Genomic DNA, 25,326 nt, shown 5'->3' on the forward strand with positions numbered 1-25,326 from the left:
ATTGCTGATTATGATGATTCTTTTGCATTTGCATTTATTGTATATCTTTGCATGGCTTAATTATCTAAGCCCGTTTCCGCCACTAAATAAAAAAATAAAAAGATTAATTGCGACTTTTTATCTCAGAATTCTGACTTTTTAACTCGCAATTGTGATTTTATATCTCACAATTGCGAGTTATAAAGCCAGAATTCTGAGATATAAAGTCGCAATAAATCTTTTTTTAAATTTTTTTATTGGCGGAAACGGGCTTCCATAATTAGTGTAGTTACTGCGTGATTATGTCATTTAATTGTCATGCCATTTGCTGCTCATGGTTTCAAGTATCGATATTTTGCCTTTTCTACAGAGCACAAGAAATGCAACACAACATAATTTCTTATAAAATCCTTAAATGCATTTAAAGAACCAAAATGAGCCAGATATATTAAGGATGACAAGGTCTGGCACGACATACAATCAGTTATATACACACACGCACGCACGCACCGACCCACACACTCACTCCTATCATTACTGTAATTCTCCATAGGCGTTTTTATACTGTACAAACTGTGTATATACTATCTGCAAGGTTATTTAATCTTACATTTATGGTCCCGATTCGTGCCTCATTCTCAGTTTGTCTTTTTCACTCATTGAATGCATAGGCCTATGGGAAAGAGTCATGAACATGAAGCCAATCCGTTCACAAAACCTCCTCCCAGACTTACTTCAGTACAGGGCTTTTAAACATGTTCAGGGGGTGGTGTAACAATAATGTCCAATGAGAATATACTTTCATGATATAGGAATGTGGTACATATAGAAAAAATCTAAATATGGTCAACATCTGGTCCAGTGCCCCTGCCTGCCTTGGGTTCCAGTAAGGCCTAAAAAGCAGGGATCCTTTCTTGGCTGCTTTCCAAGAAACACACACACATATACATTGTGTACATTAAAACCAGATGTGTGACAAAACTATAACAACTAGTCTCCATTCTACCCTTGCATCCATGAAGACCAGGTGAGGGAAAACAGGGAGAAATAGGGAAAGAAAAGTCAGGCTGATAAGAATATCTATCACTATCTCTACGCCATCACAGAACATTTTTAAATGATCAAAAAATATCATTCTGTATGATTTATTAGCTTATTTCATCATGGGGACCAAAAAAATGTATTATTTTTATTGTATTATACTTGTGGGAACGAACATTTAGTCCCCATAAGGTTGGGAAAAACAGTACACAAACACACACTCTCTTTTAAAGCTGCTTTAAAAAATTCCAGAACTTCTGCATTGTATTTAAAGTCTCCTTTATTCCGCAACTGTTCTAAAAGAATCTTTCTTTCTTTTGACCGTAATGGAAAGCTGAAGGCATATGCCACATCTTTGATTTCGATATGCTTTCTCTCTAAATGCCTTGAAATCTTTGAGTGTGCTTGGCTACAGTACAGGCAATAATGTTTTTTGTCCCAAGCTCGTTTAAAGTCTTCCCTTTTTTGTACAAGTTTTTAAGGTCACAGTTGATTTGCCTTTATTGGTTTTGTTTGTCTTGTGTTTTTTTGTGTCTTTTCACATAAGTTACACGTTTTTTTTTGTTTTTTATTGGTGCACTTGCCTCTTATCTGATCTTCATCTTCACTCAAAGTTATGTTTGAACATTCAAGTTCTTCAATGGACAGGCTCCTACGTGATACACCCTTGGCTGGGCTCAAATCTTCACTGCTCGATGATGCAATCTTGGGATCCGGATTGTAATCTGGGTCTTATCCTCCACAGCTGGAAACCTCAGATTCCATGGAGTCACTCTCTGGCTCCTCATGAATATCTTCTGACTGTAAGATAAAAAAGTAATCATCATGAGATAAAGATTAACTTCATAAAGACACTTTACCATCATAGTTTTGAAGACGGGATATCTAAATTACTGATAACAAATGAGGTAAATTGTAAATTTCTTTTATATGCAGGGGTGCACGTGACTCTTAGTCTGGCTCTCAAGGAATACATTAAATGTAATTAATTAATACAATCTATCTTTGCTAAAGCTACAAAAGTGATTTTCTCTTTCTGTTGTTTGATTAAGATTGGTGGTGACGAACAGTTGCTGTTGGCTGCTGATACACATCTGGTTTACTTTCCCAACTGTTTACAACATAGTCGACACTTTATACTTTATACATAAGATTTTGATGTAAAATATATAAGGTACTGCCCTAATCATGATCGCTATCTTATCAGAAATGGAGTAAAATCCTACTCCAGGAAGTAAACATGTCCGTGTTCCTGTCCTTAATAATGCCTTAATGTTTTCCGGTGTGCATCATTCATTTTTACCACACACACGCGCCAGTTATGTACAGGCTAAGAAGCAAATATATGTATAAAGTATAACAAGGTTGGGTTGCTTAAACTGTCCATCATATTAAAAACAGCTAGGCTATATAGGATCATTGTATAAAAGTGTATTGTATTTCACCAGATTCTATAGTGTAAACATATTCAAGCGAGGGGATGCCAGATGTAAAAAAAGCATATTTGAATACCAAATTTGAAAATCGAATACCAACCTACAACACGAATATTAAAATATTCTGGTCCAGCCCTAGTAATTAGTTACTTTTAGAGAAACTTTCGCAACACTGCATGCACAGAAAGCTGCCTCTCAAAATTTAATAGAGCATGATACTAAAACGAGATCCCTTCTGCATATTTTTGCACTTGAATGGACTAATACTAACCCTTAACCTTTAGACCTACAATATGGGTGCACTAATGTGAGATAAAGGATTGGTTCACATTCAAATGAAAATTGTCTCATTATTTCCTCTCCCTCAAGCCATCCGAGGTGTATGTGACTTTCTTCTTAAATAATTAAAAAATATTATAAAAATATGGCTCCTCTAAGCTTTGTAGTGGCAATGAACAGTTACCACCAGTTTGAAGCTCAAAAATATGCATCCATCCATCATAAACATCCCCCACACGGCTCCGGAGGGGTTAATAAAGGCAGTATGAAGACAATCCATGTTTTAAGAAAAACATCCATATTTAAAACGTTATAAAGTCAAATATCGAGCTTCCGCTAGACTGCCTTACATATTTAACTTACAGATAATTGTAACACCTTGCACAGTTTAAAAAGTTTTAACTACGTCCAACATCATATGTTGCATCATTTATGCTTTATCTTTAAGCTAAATATGTAAGGCAGTCGTGCGGAAGCTTAAATATGGATGTTTTTCTTACAAAAACCCACAGATTGTCTTCAGAAGGTGTTTATTAACCCCTCCGGAGCCGTGTGGAGGACGTTTATGATAGATGCACTTTTTTCAGCTTCATACTTTGGTAACTTTTCACTGCCATTATAAAGCTGGGAAGCGTCAGGATATTTATTAATATAACTCTTATTGTGTTCATCTGAAAGAAGAAAGTCATACACACAGGATGATGGAGGGAGAGCAAATCATGGACTGGTTTTAGTCTCAAACTCAACTCATGCTTTAACTCAAGATTATCTGTGCTTTAGTTAAGCATGAATTAATTAGTGCATTGGTATAGATCTACATCTGCTATACTGAAGCTGCCTAACAGTCATAAATTGTGATCTAGCAGCAATAATTCAGATTAACGACTTAATACAAAGATTCACACTGGTTCAATCAAATCACGAGTTGAAAAATCTGAACTTTGGCGAATATTCAATTAACCAATCAGGGACTCTGCTTTGGTAGTTACGTGTTTATGACGTGATCAGCGGTGGAGACCAGAACAAGATGGAGGACAAACTGATAGTCGCTGTGTGTGGCCACCCTGAACTGTATGATGTATCATCATATTTTTATCAAGACAGGAATAAAAAGGACCTTGCCTGGAAGAGGATAAGTGAGGAAATCGGACAATCTGGTAAGTTGTAAAACGCTTTGCATGATTTTAGCCATTGATACTAGCCCACCTGCAAGCTAGTGAAAGCCGGCCGGCATAACCGAGTTAAATTGCCGCTACTAGTTTCCAACTGACGAGTTGATGTGTTTATTCAGAGGAATGGTGCAGAACGAGATGGAAGAGTCTGAGGGACACATATTTGAAAGAGAGGAGAAAGGAGACAGAGAAAAGTAGTGGGTCAGCAGCAGAGTCAGCCAAAAGGTGGAAGACTCTGCGGTCCTGTCCTCCTCGACCCCTTATATGGAGAGTAGGGACGGGGATGAGCAGACCGCAGGGTATGAACACCCAGATCAGGCAGAAGCAGCAGCAGGGCTATCGGAGACAGGAGGTGCGTTGACAAGTGTGACCAGTACAATATGCAAATGTGTTGTATTAAATATGTATTATTGCAATGTCAGAGCCAACTGATTTTTTGGAATGCAGTGAGCCTGGGTCACCTCCACCAGAGCCCGAGTCCCCTCTGCCAGAGCCTGCTCAGGCTGGCCCATCGTCTGAAGCTGCTGTACCTACAGGTGTGTACAAGCATTTATTCATTTGGTGACATGCTTCCAATAAACAGTATTCATTTGCCATTGCACCATTTTCTTTACAGTACCACCATCGAGGAGGAGAAGGCCTCGGGAGGAGTCCATTAATTTTGAAAAAGAGCTCCTGTCAGCTCTGAGATCCAGGCCTCAACCTCCTCCCTGCTCCGAGGATGAACATTTTCTTTTAAGTCTGCTTCCGTCCCTGCAGAAGTTGCTGCCTCAGATGAAGGAATTCGTCAAATTTCAAATGCATAAATTAATTTATGAAAGCAGCACTGTTCTGCTTAATTTGGAAACATTGGATCCTACAGAGTAATTTTTTTTTTAATTAAATGAGGCAGCAATTTCTGCAGGGAATGAAACAGACTTTGTCTCCTTTCTCCTCTTTCATTTATGTCCCTCGCTATTCCATCGTCCCTCTTCCAGTGCATGGTCCTTTTTTAATCCTGTCTCACATGTAAATAGTTTAAATGTTATTTTTATAAAGTTATTATTAATGTTAATTTGTCACATGTAAATAGTTCAAATGTTATTTTTATATTAGTAAAGTTATTATTAATGTTAATTTGTCACTTTTGGCGGGCGAGTTGCGACATGCGACGGGAGCGTAGACCACCGCTGCTCCTTATATACCACAGAGTGGGGCGGAGCTTGCGCATGCAAATTCTTTAGACCAAGATACTCTTCGTATCATTGGCTCGTTTTGTTAACACTCGAAGATGATTGGGCTCTCGGGCGAGACCCCATTTCGTCAGTCTCTGTTCGGTATCTGAAAGCCATTATTATGCACATATATTAATTAATAATATATATCATTCGGTGCTCTTTTTTAGGGTCACAGTTTCGATATGGTTCGGTGTATGAGGAATTAGAGTTAGAATTTTTATCAAATCTTTTACAGTTCCTGTTCAAATAAAAACAGCATATAACACAACATAATTACATAACCACAGTAATGCAAAATTAATTTGTGTGTGTATGTAATGCAAAATGTTTTTTTTTTTAATTATTCCTTGTTGTATTTGTCTATGCTGCTTTTGGTGTTTGGCCCCGATAATTGTTGCTTGCAAAACCATTCTTCACCCAACAGGATGGTATAACGTCTTCCATTTCAGCATTACCTATAGGACTTTGCATGGTATTACAAGATAGTAAGAATTTATGGCCACCACAGTATTTGTATATTAGGTTAGTGATCCAAAACCAGGGTAATTCATTATTAGAAACACAACTCTTAATCCAGTTAATTTTGAATATCTGGTTGATCGTTTGTAAATCTAAAGCATTAAGACACCCTCCTTGTAATTTCTTACCAAGGATTTCCTCTGAACACATTATTTTATTTCTCCAAATAAAACAGAACAGAGAGTCAATAGATTTAATAATTTTATTATCAATATCAATATATAGGGAAAGAGCAGGATAAACTATGCCTTCAATATTTGAGTGTTTTATATGCAAGGTTAGTAGCTTAGCAGCCAACAGAAAAAGAAAAGGAGATGGGGGGGGGGGGGATCTGGAGGAAGTGCCGGAAGCTAAGAAGACACAACTATTAATTCCTTTGTAAAGAGTATGAATCATTTTAATAAAGGATCTACCAAAACCAAACTTAGAAAGGGCTTCAAAAATAAAGGAATGCTCAACTGTATAGAAAGCTTTATAGAAGTCGATAAACCAAATTAACGCCTCTTCGTTTATAAATTCAGAATAATCTATGATTAATCTAATATTACTAGAGATATGTCTTCCTTTTAAAAACCAGATTGAGTGTTAGAAATTATGTCTGTTAAACAAGGTTTGAGCTTTTCATCATATACAGAAGCCAATAGCCTATAATCAGAATTCAAAAGGGTGATCGGGCGCCAATTATCTAAAAAATGTATTATCCTTATTAGACTTGGGAATAAGAGAGATAAGGCCTTGTTTAATTGATTCTGCCAATTCACCTTTCATTGCACACTCAATAAACTTCATAAAGAAGATGCTTAATAAAGTCCCAAAAGACTTTAACAAATTCAAAAGGTAACCCGTCCGGCCCTGGGGATTTGTTATATGGCATTCTTTTTACTATATTATAAAGATCATCTATATTAAAGGGTTCCTCACAAAGTTCTCTGCAGTTGTTGGTTCTTCTACTCTTGCAGCAGCTCCTCCATCTGTTGCTGATTCTCCTGCTCTTTCTTCTGCAGCTCCTCCTTCTTCTGTTCCAACTCTTTTGTCATTTCCTTATTCTTCTGCTCTTTCTTCTGCAGCTCCTCCTTCTTCTGTTCCAACTCTTTTGTCATTTCCTTATTCTTCTGCTCTTTCTTCTGCAGCTCCTCCTTCTTCTGTTCCAACTCTTTTGTCATTTCCTTATTCTCCTGCTCTTTCTTCTGCAGCTCCTCCTTCTTCTGTTCGAACTCTTTTGTCATTTCCTTATTCTTCTGCTCTTTCTTCTGCAGCTCCTCCTTCTTCTGTTCGAATTCTTTTGTCATTTCCTTATTCTTCTGCTCTTTCTTCTGCAGCTCCTCCTTCTTCTGTTCCAACTCTTTTGTCATTTCCTTATTCTTCTGCTCTTTCTTCTGCAGCTCCTCCTTCTTCTGTTCCAACTCTTTTGTCATTTCCTTATTCTTCTGCTCTTTCTTCTGCAGCTCCTCCTTCTTCTGTTCCAACTCTTTTGTCATTTCCTTATTCTTCTGCTCTTTCTTCTGCAGCTCCTCCTTCTTCTGTTCCAACTCTTTTGTCATTTCCTTATTCTTCTGCTCTTTCTTCTGCAGCTCCTCCTTCTTCTGTTCCAACTCTTTTGTCATTTCCTTATTCTTCTGCTCTTTCTTCTGCAGCTCCTCCTTCTTCTGTTCCAACTCTTTTGTCATTTCCTTATTCTTCTGCTCTTTCTTCTGCAGCTCCTCCTTCTTCTGTTCCAACTCTTTTGTCATTTCCTTATTCTTCTGCTCTTTCTTCTACAGATCCTCCTTCTTCTGTTCGAACTCTTTTGTCATTTCCTTATTCTTCTGCAGCTCCTCCTTCTTCTGTTCCAACTCTTTTGTCATTTCCTTATTCTTCTGCTCTTTCTTCTGCAGCTCCTCCTTCTTCTGTTCCAACTCTTTTGTCATTTCCTTATTCTTCTGCAGCTCCTCCTTCTTCTGTTCCAACTCTTTTGTCATTTCCTTATTCTTCTGCAGCTCCTCCTTCTTCTGTTCCAACTCTTTTGTCATTTCCTTATTCTTCTGCAGCTCCTCCTTCTTCTGTTCCAACTCTTTTGTCAGTTCCTGACTCACTTGCCCTTTCATTTGCAGCTCCTCCTTCTTCTGTTCCAACTCTTTTGTCATTTCCTTATTCTTCTGCTCTTTCTTCTGCAGCTCCTCCTTCTTCTGTTCCAACTCTTTTGTCATTTCCTTATTCTTCTGCAGCTCCTCCTTCTTCTGTTCCAACTCTTTTGTCAGTTCCTGACTCACTTGCCCTTTCATTTGCAGCTCCTCCTCCTTCTGTTCGAACTCTTTTGTCATTTCCTTATTCTTCTGCTCTTTCTTCTGCAGCTCCTCCTTCTTCTGTTCCAACTCTTTTGTCATTTCCTTATTCTTCTGCTCTTTCTTCTGCAGCTCCTCCTTCTTCTGTTCCAACTCTTTTGTCATTTCCTTATTCTTCTGCTCTTTCTTCTGCAGCTCCTCCTTCTTCTGTTCCAACTCTTTTGTCATTTCCTTATTCTTCTGCTCTTTCTTATGCAGCTCCTCCTTCTTCTGTTCCAACTCTTTTGTCATTTCCTTATTCTTCTGCAGCTCCTCCTTCTTCTGTTCCAACTCTTTTGTCAGTTCCTGACTCACTTGCCCTTTCATTTGCAGCTCCTCCTCCTTCTGTTCAATCACTCTTTCCATCTGCCATGTTCCTTGTAATATAACTCCAATCAATACAATAGCACAAAAAATATATGGAAACTTTGGCAGGTTAATTCTGTCCTTCCCTATTATTTCTGTTTGAGTGGTTTTAATCATCTCAGGTGTGTAATGCCTCATTCCATGGTGCCTCCTGAATGTATTAATCTTTTGTAGCAGTTTTGCAACCTGCTGTTGGTTGTTTCTATCTTCATTGTTGAATGAGTGATATCTGCCACCACAGCTTTCAACTATTTTAGATAAATAGTGGCTCTCCCTGATGTACGCCTCCAAATCTTTACCCTTCAGCAGATCACTGTGAGTAAAGAGAATGATGGTACGAAGCAAAGCCTCTTTTCAAAAGTTCTCCTGAATCCATTGCACTGAGTTTCTCTCCTCTTCTGTGAATCTCACTCCCAGTTTGAGCACCAGCAGGAACACATGAGGACCAGGAGCAGATATCTCTACACACCTCTCTATTTCAGCCTTCACTTGCTCTTTTGAGGTAGATGTATTGAACAGTCCTGGAGTCTTGATTACAGCAACAGTCTTCCCATTCAAAACTCCTTCCTGTTTCTCACATTTTGTACTGGTCTCTTTAAATGCATTTCTGCCCAGGATGGTGTTTCCTGTTGCACTTTTTCCTGCTTCAGTTTTACCCAGCAGCAAAATCCTTAGATCACCTTCTAAGAAGAAAAATTGTAAACATATATTCACTCATTTGAAAAAAAGAAAAGTTTTTTTAAATAACATTGTATATATTACAAGGAATTGCATCCTCTGAATTCTTTCTGGCCTCATGGCCACAATGTGGTGGCCTGTCTACTGTGAAATCAGTCATAAAGTTTAATTTGTTGTTCAAAACAGACACTTTTTAAATTTATTTTTCTCTATATATTTTATTAAACTGTGGCTAAAATTACCTAAATGTAACATACATGTGTATCTTAAATTTGCTTCTTTTGTAGCCATTTGTGGTTCTGTTGCTATTTTTGGTTGCATCAAGGATGTACACAAAGACCAACGCATTTTTGTTCAGTTGGCTAAATTCTACAAACACCAACAAACTTCTATGTTCATAGACAAACAGTTGTTCATGCTATAAATTAAACGCTACCTTTACAAAAATGCTGCTACTCAGTCATGTATTCGGCTACAGTAAAGCTTTAATCAGGATAAAACTGTATATTGAAATCTAACAAACAGCAGTGTCAGCATCTAAACACTTTGACACAAATACTAAATGAAATACCATTCATAAACGTCCTTTAAAAGCCGTGATTGCAGAGGTTCAGCTTGACCCTGTTCATCTGGGTCTGATTCGGCTCAATTTGATACAGCAATGCTTACATTTGCACTGAAGCCCAGTAACCAGTAACAACTAATGGTAAGGGGCGTGGCATTTCCGGACGTTTCAGCGAATCACGATGGCTCTGGATACACTGGGCCAGAGCCATAGAGAGAGAGAGAGTTGCGACAACGGAAGTTCAAAACGCTTGATCGTCACGTGATTCGTGTAGACTTCAGATAGTTCCAGGAAGTGCTTCGGCGGCAATTCAAAATGATAGGGTTAGAGAGACAGAACCGTGATTTTTGGTAATTTGTAGTCAATAAATGCATCGGTTTACAATATTTATATAATACACCGACATATGAATGTAGTATGTGTATGTAGTTACAGCAATGTTTTTAAAAGATAAAAATCTGCTAATATAGTGTTTTCAACCAGCGTTGCCTGCTTTGTTAACATATTTCTGGCTAACGTTACCTTGGTTAAAGACTGTGTTGCAGTTGTTTTGAAGTATTTTTATGTTTTTAAACTTGTATGTTCACTATGGTTTCACAGGGACATGAGACCTGCAGGTGACAGGTGATTGCCTTAAAAAACCTATTGCAAACAAGTGAAATGTAAAATTTAATTAAGTGAAATTGAATTAATCTTAATGTTAACAATTCTTATGCACCCCATTCACGTATTACTATATACATTTATACACAATATATTCAATTCTAAAACAAAACATGATTATACACACACATTGACTTTTGCACTGATTTAGCACAATGGATTTATACATTTATAATAAACTGCATGTCAAGCATTTCGTCTGTCCTTTCCTACATGTTCTTGTAGTCTCCCCGCTATGGTTTGCAGTACTGCATGAGGATGATCCAGTCGCTCAGAGAAAGCAGTATGAATGCACACTGCAAAATGTTTCGTTGTAAATTTACAGTAAATAATTGGATAAATTTTGCATGACTTTCACAGTAAGGATTACAGCAATATACTGTGAAATATACTCACAGCAATTTACTGTAATTTTATATCTGTGATATTACAATGCATTGTTGTAAAAGCACAACTGTATACTGTAACTTCACAGCTTCAATGATAAAGCAATTACTGTGATATTACAGTACATTACTGGGGAATTATAGTCTTTTGCTGTACATCATTACAACAAGGCCCTGTACTTTTACAGTGTGTACTGTGAAAGTAATGTACAAGTTGACAATAATTTACTATGAATTTACAATCATTGTACAATTAACCCCCTCCCCCCAACAAACAACTCTGAGGTAAAGTCAACGTTAGCCCAATGGCATATTTATTAACAAATAAATATTTTTCTATGTACAGCAGATGCCAAGAACTTCAAGAGTTCAAGAAATTAAACTTTCTAGTCATAAAAGCCATCTTAAAATGCAGAAAATGCAGAGAAATTGTGCAAACTTGCAATTCAACTACCTGTCTCAAAATTCAACTATTCAACTAGCTGTGTCACAATAACAGTAATGGACAGGATGGGAATGAGGCCTTCATGGCAAGATAAGAGAGCAAGGGAGAGAGTGATGAAGGAATGTCGTAAAGGGGTCAGGCGCTCCTCTCAGTCTCAAACATTATAATGAGTCCACACGCAACAGCATTGTGTAAAAATCTTGTAGTGCAAAGTTGTCTTGAAAAATTACAAAAAGAACAAGGCTACTCAAAACTGAGCCTGACAACTACCGCTGTAAAAAAAAACTATGATGCCCACTCAAAGTCAAAAAGTTTCCTCAAAAGGGTGCTCACATGAGGGTTCATTGTTGTCCGCTTATTGGTCTTTGAGCCTCTTTCAGGATTGATGCCCAGGAAGCACCTGTTAATAAGCAAAGATAGTTTCAGTTTTAAATAGACTTACAGTATGTATTGCAGACAGCATTTATCAAGGTGTGCTTTTTGCTGTGCTTTTCCCCTACATCAAACCCTAATAGATTTATAATCCAAACTTGTTAGATCTTACTCCATAATTGTTTTTTGCCATTTTTAGCCAAGGTGCCTCAGGTTAGGTTTGCCAGAGGCAAAGCGGTTGATTGTCTACTATAAGAGGCCATATCAACGTGCGCCGCCACTGAAATGCATCTTCACGCAATTGGCCAGTTGGTAAATTAAAACCAAATCCTGTTGAAAGTATGACAAACACATCCTTTTCAATTAAAGGTGCTAAAGAGGATGTTTTGTTTTATACATTTTTGTAATATTACTTGAAACTGTCTTTACTAACTGATAAAAGACTATTTATTAGGTGCACTGAAAGGAATGATATTAATATACATCATCTGTGCACGAAGTAGGGCCTTAAAAACATCAGCCAATCGTTTAGGCGATCATCGCTTAAACGATTGGCCCTCTGGCTTGTCAATCACTGCCATGACGTTCCTTGTGAGAGACGAGCGCGGCTGCGTGCTCCAGTAACTTTCCACAGTCCACAGGCGCCGCATGCAGTGTTTTTGTCAGGAGACAGGAGTAACAACTGCAGATTATGAGTTACCTGCGGTGAGTCCGACATAATGAATCCACTAACACGACACAGCGAATGCTGGTGGTAAACACTCTATTCCAATACGAGTGTTTACGAGTTTTGGGAGGCGTTCCTTTAAAGGAGGGGGGTTGTTCTTACGCATGCGCTCATTTCAAAAACTCAGTAACAGTAACCAAAGTTTCTCAGTCGATGAAAAGATCCTCTTTAGCACCTTTAAGGGCCTAAGAGCATATTGTTCTGCTTTTAAAGAAAATTTCATCTACTTCATTCACTACATTCGCGTTTCGCAATACACGTTTCGAAATCATCATCACATAGCCTGCCCCAAAACAAAATAAATAGCTGTGATTGGACCGGCAGGTATTTGTCAGCATAACGTGTAGAAACCCAGACTGATCTGCAGAGCGTAATTGAATGAGTTCGTGAGATCAGGATGGTCTCACCAGGTTAGCCTCAGGTACCTCGTTTGTCAGCATTTTCAACCTCAAGACAATCATTGAGTTGGAAGCCTGTACTATAATGTGAATTACAAGATTAAATGTGATCTTTATAAAATACCTTTGAATGAACTCCAGCATCGAAGATCCAGCGGCAGGATACTCAAGGTTGAATACGTAATAGCTGCTAAAGAAAGCAACTACTCCGTGTAAAAAGAAAGGGTGTGGGCCCATCACGACATGTCCCTCGATGGATATAAGCCATCCAGACAGCTTCATCATGTCACCTGAAATGAACAGATACAACATTATGCGTTATGAGCACTTTGTGATCTGCTTAAGAGACAAAGGGCTATACAAATGTAATTCTTATTATAATTATTATTATTTATTGTGGTCATGTAGATTTCTAGAATGAAAACAAAATAATGAGTTAGAAATGTTGATACTAGATCAAAGTAACATTACCTTGAATGATCAAGCAGGGGTTGCCGGGGAGTTCTGCAGTATTGACGTCCACATGGCTGTAACATAGTTAATACACAATAGCATGGATTTAGGATGAAGGATAAATATTGTTCATTGGTCAGAGGTAGTAAATCATGCAAGGTAAATGTTGATAATGTAATCATTTTGCATTTTAAATATTTGAATAAAAAATCTTACATCAACTTCAAGCATCAAGCTCTCTTTTGGCTCTTTGAAGTACAACATTAGGAGCAGCAGGATGCAGGCAGCCTTGTCAGAGTCTGGATCATAGCAGGCCAGAACATCACAGATCTTGGGGTTGTCCAGTGTTGCACAGTAATCCAGGATGGTCTGTCCTCATCTGTTTTGTGTGCTGAACATAGTTACACATATTCTCAGACACATGGTCACAGCCAACAAATTTACAGTTGAACATTGTGGTGCATGTTAACTAGTCACCTACCTAATCTTTTTCTCCTCACTCTTAGCCTGACACTGAACAGGATAGTTAGCCTCACCCTATGATGACCTGGAAAGAAAAAGGAGAAATTACACAAAGGCAACCAACAATAAGAATTTCAGTTTGAATGCAGATTATGATCATTGATCGTAATTTAATTTTAGCCATATGTCAAAAATTATAGTGGTATATATTGTTTTTTTTGTAGCACTTTGAGATTGCTCACTCAATGTAAAGTGCATTTTAAACTTTTACAATTATTATTCATTCATATCAGGACAAGTGTGAACCCTAGTGTTAAAACCCTCCCGTTGTCGAACACGACTTACTCCAGTTAGCTCAGTCATGTTGTAATTAGAATATCCGCTGGAAAAATATTTTTTCATGGACCGTTATTAAAGTTAAACAGCTAACGGTTAGCCCTGCTAATCTATGATAACCTTGACTAATTACAGAAATGTGCACACATAAATAGTAATGTTTGTCCCATCATTGGTTTTATAAACTTTACAAACACCAGATTTGTTTAAACGGTGATAGTGACATGCAAAATTATAGCGAAACTCTCGTTATTACTAACATTACTACTATTAGCAAAAGCTGTGAGAGAACTTTCAACAATTCCGGGCACTTGCTAACAAAATGTTAACTGTTGTAACGTTAACTAGGATATCCGCTGGAAAAAAAAAAAAAAAAATTAATGGACCGTTTGAATCACTAAGTTATTAAAGTTAAAAAGCTAACGGTTAGCCCTGCTAATCTATGATAACCTTGACTAATTACAGAAATGTGCACGCATAGATTGTAATGTTTGTCCCATCATTGGTTTTATAAACGGTGATAGTAACATGAAAAATTATAGCGAAACTCTCGTCATTACTATTAGCAAATGCTGTGAGAGAACTTTCAACAATTCTGGGCACTTGCTAACAAAATGTGAACTGTGTCATGCAATAAACGTTTATTTGAAAGTAAATATTATAATTATATTAAAATAACATGGGTGTAAGCAGGCCTGGACTGGTAATCTGGCATACCGGGCAAATGCCCAGTGGGCCGAGGCACTTGAGGGCGGGGCCGCTATATATGATTTTTTTTAATAAACATAAAATTGGCCAACGACCGGCCCATAAAGCAGGGACAGCGGCCCATTGGTTCATTTTCCATACTGACACTGGTCTGGCCCAATCACATCTCTTAACAGACTCCAGCCCGTCCCCTCTGTTTCGCCAGAACATCTGTGGATTAGGAGGATGGAGAAACAAAAGCGCAAGTGCAAGGGGGGTGCGGAGAAGTTGCGGGCAAAAAAATAAAAAAATTTAGAGGTTGATGCCTCAACGTGCAAAAATTACTGGCATGTTTAGTGCGGTTACTGTAGCTTCAGTTTCCAAACTTACAGTGCCTGACGTGCAAAAACAGGTGAACATAGAAGAACATGGAGGAGACACCTGTAAGGCAGAGGAGCAGCAGGTGTCTGACAGTGAAGCCAATGAGGGACAGAGTAAGCAGGGTAGTTACATGATTAACAGCAAGGGACTCATGATGCGACGACGACGATGATGCTTAAATTAATGAATATTATAAGACAACATAATCGTCGTCGTTATTATAAAGTCAGACTGTCACCTACTGCACTGGTCACTCAGTCAGCTAAAGTCAAATAGCACAGCAAAAGTTATTTTGCACTGTTTTTTGTAGTTATCAGTGCCCTTGTAGCTATCAGAGTTCACTTATGCAGTAGCCTAACGGCCCTTCTCATAGAAAAACCTGAAATGATGCAATATGATTTTTCAAAAAAAAAATTCAGGTTATTATTATAATGTAATATTACTGATGATGTGTTTATTTCACAACGAGACTATAGGTGTCTATTTATAGCTGTTAGTCGTGATGATGGTCTACTAGATCTCACTTTTCAGCTATAAAAAGTTATGTTTTGTAGCTCTTGTACCCAGAGATGGGCGTAAATACATGGAAATGTATTTAAAATACAAATACTGTGTGGAAAAATTTATTTGAATACAAATACAGTATTTTGTATTTTGAAAATACACAAAATACAAGTGAAATTGAAGATTCAGTGCAGGTATCCCTATTAGGCTGAAATCTATCTGGGCCTATTCTGAATACCAAAAAGCATTTAGATGTGTGCAACTACTTAGAAACTTACCTCATTTCTGCACTCTCTGTCATTCTCTTTCTCTCTCTCTCTCTCTCTCTCTCTCTCTCTCTCTCTCTCTCTCTTTCTTAAATGCTTGCTTCCTTGCTGGTAATTACAAATAAACTTATGTAGTGCAAAATAGCAGCCATTTATATACTTACTTCTGACAAGGTTACAATGTAGTCTATTACTTATGGTGAACACTATTAAAAAAAACTGTAAAACTGTGGGAACCTTTTCTGCTGTATAGCAAAGAATAGGGATGGGTGATATGACCAAAATCTTAATTTTACTTCACAGTAACAATATATGGCATGGTTTCACAATTATCAATATCAGTTTTGATACCACAGCAAAAACTGAATTTCAAACTCTTTTGATGCTTTTTTTTACGCAAGTAGTATAGTAACTTTTATATTTATTTAATGTAAAGTTTATTTGTTTCTATATACATAATTAGAAAATATAAAGTTTATCTAAAATAAAAACTTTTTTAATTAGAAATCATTTGGCACTTTTTTTTGGTGAACAATAAAACTAAAAGTGTAGTGTATCTTTCATCATTGTCATCACAAATGCACACAATCACTACACTAAACTGATGGAGACAGACAATGATTAACCTAATTATTTTGTTTCTACATAAACAAACATTTGCATAGATGGGTAAAATGTCAACAAACTCCCAAGCACAAGGGAGAAATGCGAAAGAATATTTAATAGGGCTAATAATAGGTTACTTTGATTACATTTACAAGCACTGCAGTCTCAAAATCATTCTTTTAGAATAATCGTGTCGTCGCGTTCAGATAGGCTACACCACTGTATCAGTGTCCAGTTTGCACATATGATTCATTTGAAGAAGACTTGATGAAATATGTGTGCATAACTACACCGTGCTGGTTAATGTTTGGTGCAGGAGAATGTGTGAAATAAAAACTTTAAACACGGATACTTTATTCTGTATTAGCTATGTGCCACGTGGCTAGTGTTATTAAACTCATCGTGGAGCTCCGCGCTGAAACCGATCATATGCACGCTCCGTGTGTATAACATAAAAAAACAATCGTATTTTTCATGTGTTCGTATTCAAACTCCAGTTCTGACTGCATCGCGGGCAAAATACAAACAACACGTGTGCTGCTGTGCTGAGGGAAACAGCCTACGGCTCGCGTGTTTGAACACAGCTAGAGCAGGCAGAGGAGAATGAACCGCACTTTTGTGACATTTGAATTCTCTGCTGTAATGCGATCTCACGCGAACATATTTTCCATTTGTGCTGGTAGATTAGAGCAAAACAATCCACATCCACACAAACCTCTGCTCTGGTCACGTCGCAGGAAAACACATTGTGTTGTAGCACTGAGGAAATGAACACCAGCGATATGTCTCTGAATGACAAGAGACCGAGGCGAGAAAAGGGACACTTCCTCATATCGTATGCATACTACAACGCAGTGATTGGATTGAATGAGCTTTATGTCATGAATATATGTCGAGAATCGCTCGAAACGGTCTACATCAGCATGTTCGAAAGTACACGATGACGTCAGATTTTGTGACGTTGCTCCGACTCGGCTTTTTAAACAGGAAGACAGAAATCGCTCTGAAAAATGCAAAAATAACTATTTTTCACTTATGAATAACATTAATGAGTACCTTTAGTGTTTTCAATGATGTGCAGCCTATACATATCTGTTAACATCTCAAAAAAAAAGTGTTTTGGGGTTTCATGACCCTTTAACTTGATTATTTGGGTAGGGTTTAAGAAGTGTACTAAAAAACTTTTTCACATGTGTCGTCAAAATGACCCACAACCTAATCGGTTTACATGTGAAGAAATCCATTTATTCACAAACTTCTCACGAGACGAGTGTGTGACATAGTATAAGAGGTGTTTGACAAATTATTCGGCCTCTGTCGTTTCACAGAATTATACAACGGAGAGCACGTCAAGCATAAAAGCCATAAAAGCCTCGTAGGTTTACTGAGGAGCACGCGCAGTAAGCAGGTTCATGGCGTACAGCCATGCGAATTGCGAAAGAATAAAAAAGGCTTCAACTGCACAAAGCTAAAGAGAAAGCGGAAAGTCCTATCTATGTAAACGATTTAGAAAAAGTTCCATCGATTCACAATTTATATCATCGCTACAAATCTACGATATTGTCATATGATATCACCCATCCCTAACATGCAGTAACGTTAATGCTTCAAACACAACTAGTTGATGCATGAAAACAACACCCTGATAAAGAGGATGACTGTCTCAAAGTATTTTGAGTATTTTGAAAATACAAAAATACTCATCTTAAATGTATTTAAATACAAATTACATTTGATTTTTTCCAAAGGCTTTAAAATACAAAATACAAAATAGTATTTTGTATTTCAAATACGTATTTTAAATACATGTATCTGAAATACTGCCCGTCCCTGCTTGTACCCTATTACTCTGGTATGAACACTTGGTTGTTTATGGCAAGTGAATAACATGAGTATCATTTTATTAGGACGTTTTTTGTGAGTAATTTGGTAGTATAGTTTTCTTTTTCATTGTTTTTAATGGGGAGTATCTAAACAATGAGAGGTAAATGTTTGACACTTAAACAGGGGTTTGTGCTCTTTAAAACAAAGTATATTTGTAATTGTAAATTATAGTTTTTCTGCTGTCTGTTTCATTGAAAAAAAAATAATAAAAAAAAATCTTTATAGAATTATCAGTATTCTACATCCACGTTCTAAGGGTTAACTAGCTTTTATATCATGGAGCACATTGTCCATCTAGAAATCCTACTCTTACTAAGTGTATTTTTAATAACTCTACCAATTAATTGTAATACTCTGGTGGGTGGTGTCCGACCGATTGTGGTGGGCCGGTCTGAGCAAAAATGCCAGGGCCATTTTTTTGTCCCAGTCCAGCCCTGGTCTGAAGCTTGTGTTGATTACAGCCAATCACATTACTTTCCAGTGTTGCATGAACGCAGTTGGCTAGCAAATGCTCTACAGAATTTGCATAGGTCCATCTGATTGGATGACGCCTGCGTTGGCGCTTGAAAATCTTCAACTTCTGCCGCTTGCAACGCGAGTGAAGCGACGCGACGGAACCCACAATTCAGTTCGGCAACGCATGACGTCACCCCTTCAAAGTAAATGAGAAGCGTTAACGCCGGCGCCCCGTGTGAATGCAGCGTAAGAATACCCAAGACCCTGAAACTGAGCTGCAGCGCAGTGGATAAGAATAGTGATGTTACGGTCTGTGCCGAGGCTTCGGAGCGTGTGTCGAAAAATCCCGGAAGCTTTCAGTGAAGCGTGTATCGAAGCTTGTATCGCTTTAGATCAGTGACGTCATTGATGACGTTTGAAGCCTCGCTTCTGCCTGACTGGTTCGAATGGTTCGACTGGATGCGGTTCGAATCTTGGCACGACATTTTGACAGATATATAAACCCATGGGATCCCCTCGGAATGTGTGGTTTTAGAATAATAATATCGCCCCTCCTGCCTGTTATGACCAAAGTACTTAATACTCCCATTCATTTAAAAACCAATACATTTATTACACAGTTATGTTATACAATCATTATATACAACCAGAAAATACACATTACATTCAAATAAATATATAAGTATTTTTGGAAAATTATTTTTTTCTTCACCGTTATTTCTAAGCCATAATTGCCGCAAAATAAAGTGTATCACAGTTCACATCAGGTCATCTGTAATGTATCTACTTGTTTACACTCTTTGATCACCAGGTGGTATTGTGAGCAAATGAAGCGTCAAGAAATGAACCCTTTTGTGAACCACTTGACTAAAAAGCTTCAATGCTTCATGAGGCTTCATCTCACCATCACTAGCTAAGACCATACAGCTGTTTACCACTCAGAACAGGCTTCGTCATGGCCGACCAAAGAAGTTGAGTGCACCTGCTCAGCGTAATATCCAGAGGTTGTGTTTGGGAAATAGACATATGAGTGCTGCCAGCATTGCTGCAGAGGTTGAAGGGGTGGGGGGTCAGCCTGTCAGTGCTCACACCATACGCCGCACACTGCATCAAATTGGTCTAAATGGGTGTTTTCCCAGAAGGAAGCCTCTTCGAAGGATGATGCACAGGAAAGCCTGCAAACAGTTTGCTGAAGACAAGCAGAATAAGGACATGGATTACTGGAACCATGTCCTGTGGTCTGATGAGACCAAGATAAACTTATTTGGTTCAGATGGTGTCAAGTGTGTGTGGCGGCAACCAGGTGAGGAGTACAAAGACAAGTGTGTCTTGCCTACAGTCAAGCATGGTGGTGGGAGTGTCATGGTCTGGGGCTGCATGAGTGCTGCCGGCACTGGAGAGCTACAGTTCAATGAGGGAACCATAAATGAGCAGAGCATGATCCCCTCCCTTTGGAGAATGGGCCGCAGGCCAGTATTCCAACATGATAATGACCCCAAAGACACATCCAAGACAATAAATATACATATACTGTATATTTATCAGGTAGTTATTTAGGTTTACCCATACAGTCAGTCCTGTCCTTTCAGTATAGATTGGGATAGTGAAATAATTCAGCCGTCAAAATATGGGGATGAGTATGATGTCGATGACAGCTCAGATGAAGATTACATGCCACCTTTATGTTTGTGGTATGTTCTAATGCTAAAAAGTTTGTTTACAGTTTTTCCTGAGTGATTGGTTCACCCAGTTTTCCTTTCAACATCGATGAGCTTCATGTGATTGGGCTTGGTGAAACTGTGCAAGACAAAATTGATTGTACCACTTCTGATGATGAGCCCTTCACCGAGCAGGAAAATAATCTTTTATGAGGATGATCTTGTGGGAAAGCATGCCTCTATTGTCTATGATGAGATTTTGAAACTGCTTGCAAATGTTCTTCAGTTTCCACTGAAGGTGTGTAATTTCAAAGATCACACCCTTAATATAAAATGTGATGCTTCTCCACCCTTCACAATGAAACATTACATCAAGAGAAACTGCTACAATCTTACAATGGCTAATATTCCTGGTTTTCTTGTAACTATTAAGTCAGAGAGTAGTTTAAAGGGGCTCTATGTAGGAATGACACCCAGTGGTTGAAATAGGTACTACAGTCCAATTTTTAAATATTGTTTTCCCCGCCCCCTCGTTCAGAGACGCGGGTGGCCAAGGATACGCATCAAGAGGGAACGCAATTGACAATGAAAGCTGAGGAGATTTACACACTGTAAGCTGATAAGTTGATTCATCTGTGTTTTAAAATGCTGTTGTTCATAAAGATTATTAGATGGATGCAGAGGCTTTAGGTCTGCGATTCTCTGACCCAGTTTGTTTGCTGGTTTCCATGGCTGCAATATGTGGTGTTCTCCGCCAACTGGCAACCTGTGATATCGAAATACTGTTGGATAAACTGGCAGCACAAGGTTTCGCACAGACCAAAACAAAGGCAGACATTCCAACACGGAACACAAATTTCAAAGTAGAATATCTGGCTGCAGCATTGTTTTTCTGAGAAACAAGTAGGTGAACTTAGCATGTTTCCTAAATATCTGCAAACATATTGGGGTATTTTTATGCTTTATTAAAGTATAAATCTTACATAGAGCCCCTTTAATGAATTTAGGACAGATGTTTGAAAGTTTTAGGTTTATAAAACACAGTTCTCTATTTTGAGGCCACCACCACTTCTGGTTAAAGCCTGTACCAGCCCTGAATCCGTTCCAGTGTCTTCTCCAGTCCCTGAGTTAGCTCCAGTTCTTGAACTCTCCTATTCCAGAGAGCATTGTAGTGCCCCTGATGCACCATTTTTTGTAGGCCAGAAGGTCCTGCGAAAAAACCTAAGGGCCCAGCAGATGAAAGGGTGCAAGCCTGAACACAGCTTGTTGGGACCTTATGAAATTGTATCATTTACAATAAAAAAATTGCAGATTTTGTGGATCCCCCCCCCCCCCCCCAAAATCAACACTGACCATCTCAAACCATTCAAAAAAGACAAACCCCGGATACCCCATAGAATAACCCAAGAACCTCAATGTGAAAGACCACATAAAGAAACTAGACTTCCCTTGCCCTTCACTCACAGCTGTTGATCTCACCATTATCACCATCATCACCATCACTATGAAAATCAGGCCCCACCATCACTTCATCCTCACCAATTGTCTTATGTATTAGACCAAAGCATTCAACAGCTACCAGATCTTCTCCCCTCTCTTCAATGAAAATGCCACTGACTTTCCTCTCCTGTGCCCCACACCACTGCAATGGTGTCATTCAGATATTCCCTTAATGTTGATTTGCACTAAAATTCCCATGTTGTCATGTTGTCCGGATATCTTTTCATATAACCTAGGCTATTTACCCATCCCAACAAAAAAAAAAAACATTCTGCTTGACTCGCAGAAAAAGAAGAAAAAGTGTTTGGAGGCAACAAGGTATTTTTCATGCCCCACAATCAGATGTAGTGTTATTGTGAAACATGTATGCTTGAAAGAAAATTCCTCTATCTTGTTTGTAGAGCAATGATGATAGCAAAGGGTATTTCAGTTTCACACTGAGTGAGTGAAAGCCTGCCTCTCCCACTTTATATGGACACTATTTGGTGTGGTGTGTTTGCTTTGAAGGTGTGATATAGCATTATATAAAAATATTACATGTTCATTAAAATGGTACAATACTTTACAGTTAATGTGTCTTGTTACTACTTCAGTTTGCAGAACACATTCTGCAAATTTCTACAATTGACTTCTCCAGTGAGCCACAAGACGTAACACAGTTCGGAATGGAGATTGCTTTAATGTTGCTACACCAATTTGGTATGGCTTTAAACTCATGAATGCTATTGATGTGCTTTTTGGTGTGCATCACTTTCACTAGTGTTGTACTGTTACCTCATAGATGACCTAAGTGAACTGAGCCACTTTTGTGGAGAGGCAAAAAGAGTAAAAGACACTGGAAAAGATGCAGAAACATTGAAAGACACTGGAGGAGATGCAGAAACAGTAAAATACACAGGAGGAGATGCAGAAACATTGAAAGACACTGGAAGAAATGCAGAAACAGTAAAATACACTGGAGGAAGTGCAGAAACTGTAAAAGACACTGAAGGAGAGGCAGAAACATTTGACTCTGAAGATGTTCTTTGTGTAGCTATGGCGGAGCATTTTTCGTTTTGTGTAGCATACATAAAGTAATAATGAATGGACCATTTCTTTAAAACAGTTTTTATTGTTACTCTTATACAGATCACCTGTGATTACTGTAGGCAGTGGTTCTACTTAAAATGTGTGGGCAATCCATTCACAGAGGATGAATACAAATGTGTTTCACATTGTGCCTTTGTTTTTGGAGTTTGAGTTTATTTTCCCCTTTATTTTCACTTTGGCTAAACTGTTACACCTACTCAAATCAGTCTCTGAAAACAATCATTATGTCTTTATTTCTTTTATGAAATTTGACATTAAAATCACCCAAGACCTCACTGTGGTTCAAATAGGCCTGCAATAGAGGCTTATCTGTACTAACCAAAGCCTTAATAAACATGACACTGAAATTGGTAATACGTTTTAAATTGGAAAAGAAATACGGATTGAATTGACAGTTGGGAAAATCTTGCTTATAGAAAAAAGTCATATTTTTCAACCTTTTGGGGTCCCGTACATCCAGTTGTGATTGCGTAAAACCCCAGGTATACTTCGGCTGTCCGCGTTCGTGCACTGTCCGCATGACGTAAAAGTGAAGACTTAAAGAGGAACACAGATTCCAAAGGGATCAGCAGGATCATTATCACTGTGACCGCTCCATCTTTCAGTTTCAAACGATCTGTAAATCCAGCATAGAACTGGGCCTTGTTTATGAAACCATAAGCACCGATCCTGAGGGCTCGAACAGCCATTGAAAAACACAAGATATTCTCCATTCATTTTAACCAATAAAAGTGATTGAAACTATCAGTTTCTATGGTTATTTTAATTAAAAAATATCGAGAGCGCATCAATGTTGTTTGTGAGCACAACTGTCAGCTCCACTTAACGCTAGGTTATTTGGGAAGCAAGGTTATCTTTCCCTCTGTAGCGAATTAACTCAAAGGGGAAATATTAATAATTATTCATAACTCATTATGATTATTAACCCTCTGGGTAACACTTTAGAATAATGGTCATTAGTTAACATTAGTTAACTACATTAGTTAACATGAACTAATAATGAACTGCACTTATAAAGCATTTATTTATCTTTGTTAATGTTAATTTCAACATTTACTAATACATTATTAAAATCTTGTTAACATTAGTTAATGCACCGTGAACTAACATGAACAAACCATGAACAGCTGTATTTTTATTAACTAACGTTAACAAAAATGAACAAATACAGTAACAAATGAACTGCTCATGGTTAGTTCATGTTAGTTAATACATTAACTAATGTTAACTAATGACCATTATTCTAAAGTTTTACCACCCTCTGTAGTCTGAGGATTTTTGGGGCCCTGGAGAAGTTTTGACATGCCCTGACATTTGTGCTTTTTTCAGTTGTTCATAAACATATTAATGGAAAAGGTGTCATTACACTGTATTCAGCACAAAGTAGGCTACAATAATATGTGAGGAACATGTATGTACATGTTTGTATTTTTGAAGGAATAACGTTTATTGAAAAAACAAAAAAATTAAGTCACTGAAATAAGGCCAAAAAGCAAATATTACGTATATGTGTTTACAAGATTTCTGGGTTTTGGAAGTTGTTGTCACGGTTCGCAGATGCATTGTTTCCTTCTTGTCGTGTGCTCTGTGTTATGACAGCAGTAGGTGTGTTTGTGTTTGTGGGTGTGCCCAGGCCACGTGGGTGATTAGTGGACCCAGCTGCCACTCATCACTCTCCCCACCTGCTGCTCATTTCCTCAGTCATGAAATACTCACCTCATTCATCTCTCCATTGTCAGATCGTTGTTTGGTGTCCTGTTCGTGGTTGTCTTGTCTGTTCCTGACCGGAGTCCCAGTTGTTCGTCGTCTATCTGTGGATTACTGTCTTCGTGCCTTGTCTACCGTCTGGAACCTGGAATCATCTCACCGCCACTCTTCTGTCACCACGTCACGTCACCAGCCGACCATCTCAGTCCCTGCGCCACCTGAAGCCTGCACGTTTTCATTGACTGTGTTTCTGTTACTGCTTGTTGTTAAATAAACGGCGTTACTTGCATTTGCTTCCTGTAATCAATCATGACAGAACGATCTGACCCTGCTACGGAAGCAGCAAGCACTCAGCAGTCTTCGCTGGAGGATTTCGTCAACCGCAGCATTTGTCGAATGGAGTCACAGGAGAGAAATCTCAACGAGACGGGAAGAGCCGTGCAGGCTCTCGTGGCGCAGGTATCCGAGCTCACCCAGCAAGTCCAGTTGCTTCGTGCTCCCGCTGCGCCGCCCACACCGGCCGTTTCCCCACCCACACCAGCGAGCGTCGCCGCTTCGGAGCCTCGGCTCCCAGTACCCGAAGCTTATTCAGGTGAACCAGGATTTTGTAGAGCTTTTCTGACACATTGTACCATGCACTTTGCTCTGCAGCCCCGCACCTTCAGCACCGAACAAAGCAGAGTGGCTTTCATACTGACGCTTTTGACGGGGAAGGCGTCGCTCTGGGGAACGGCGGTGTGGGAGAACCAAGACCCCTGCTGTACCTCGTTCCAGTCACTCTCCGCAGAAATGAA

At 38.6% G+C, this 25,326-nt stretch overlaps 2 protein-coding genes and 1 pseudogene across 2 annotated transcripts in view; all 3 read right to left on the reverse strand.

The window, feature by feature from the left end:
- Nucleotides 1-25,326, reverse strand: part of LOC137005697 (gastrula zinc finger protein XlCGF57.1-like) — a 661,382-nt gene that overhangs the window by 379,901 nt on the left and 256,155 nt on the right. The gene's annotated exons all lie outside the window — the stretch shown is intronic.
- LOC137014287 (GTPase IMAP family member 9-like) lies at nt 1,753-13,821 on the reverse strand (annotated as a pseudogene).
- LOC137014293 (golgin subfamily A member 6-like protein 22) lies at nt 6,591-8,309 on the reverse strand. Its single transcript, XM_067378548.1, has 2 exons — nt 7,402-8,309; nt 6,591-7,356 (listed from the first exon to the last, which is right to left on the reverse strand). Exons 1-2 carry the CDS (start codon nt 8,307-8,309, stop codon nt 6,591-6,593), a joined length of 1,674 nt encoding a protein of 557 aa, XP_067234649.1.

Source organism: Chanodichthys erythropterus, chromosome 3, assembly GCF_024489055.1.
Source record: "Chanodichthys erythropterus isolate Z2021 chromosome 3, ASM2448905v1, whole genome shotgun sequence".
Classification (NCBI taxonomy): Eukaryota; Metazoa; Chordata; class Actinopteri; order Cypriniformes; family Xenocyprididae; genus Chanodichthys; species Chanodichthys erythropterus.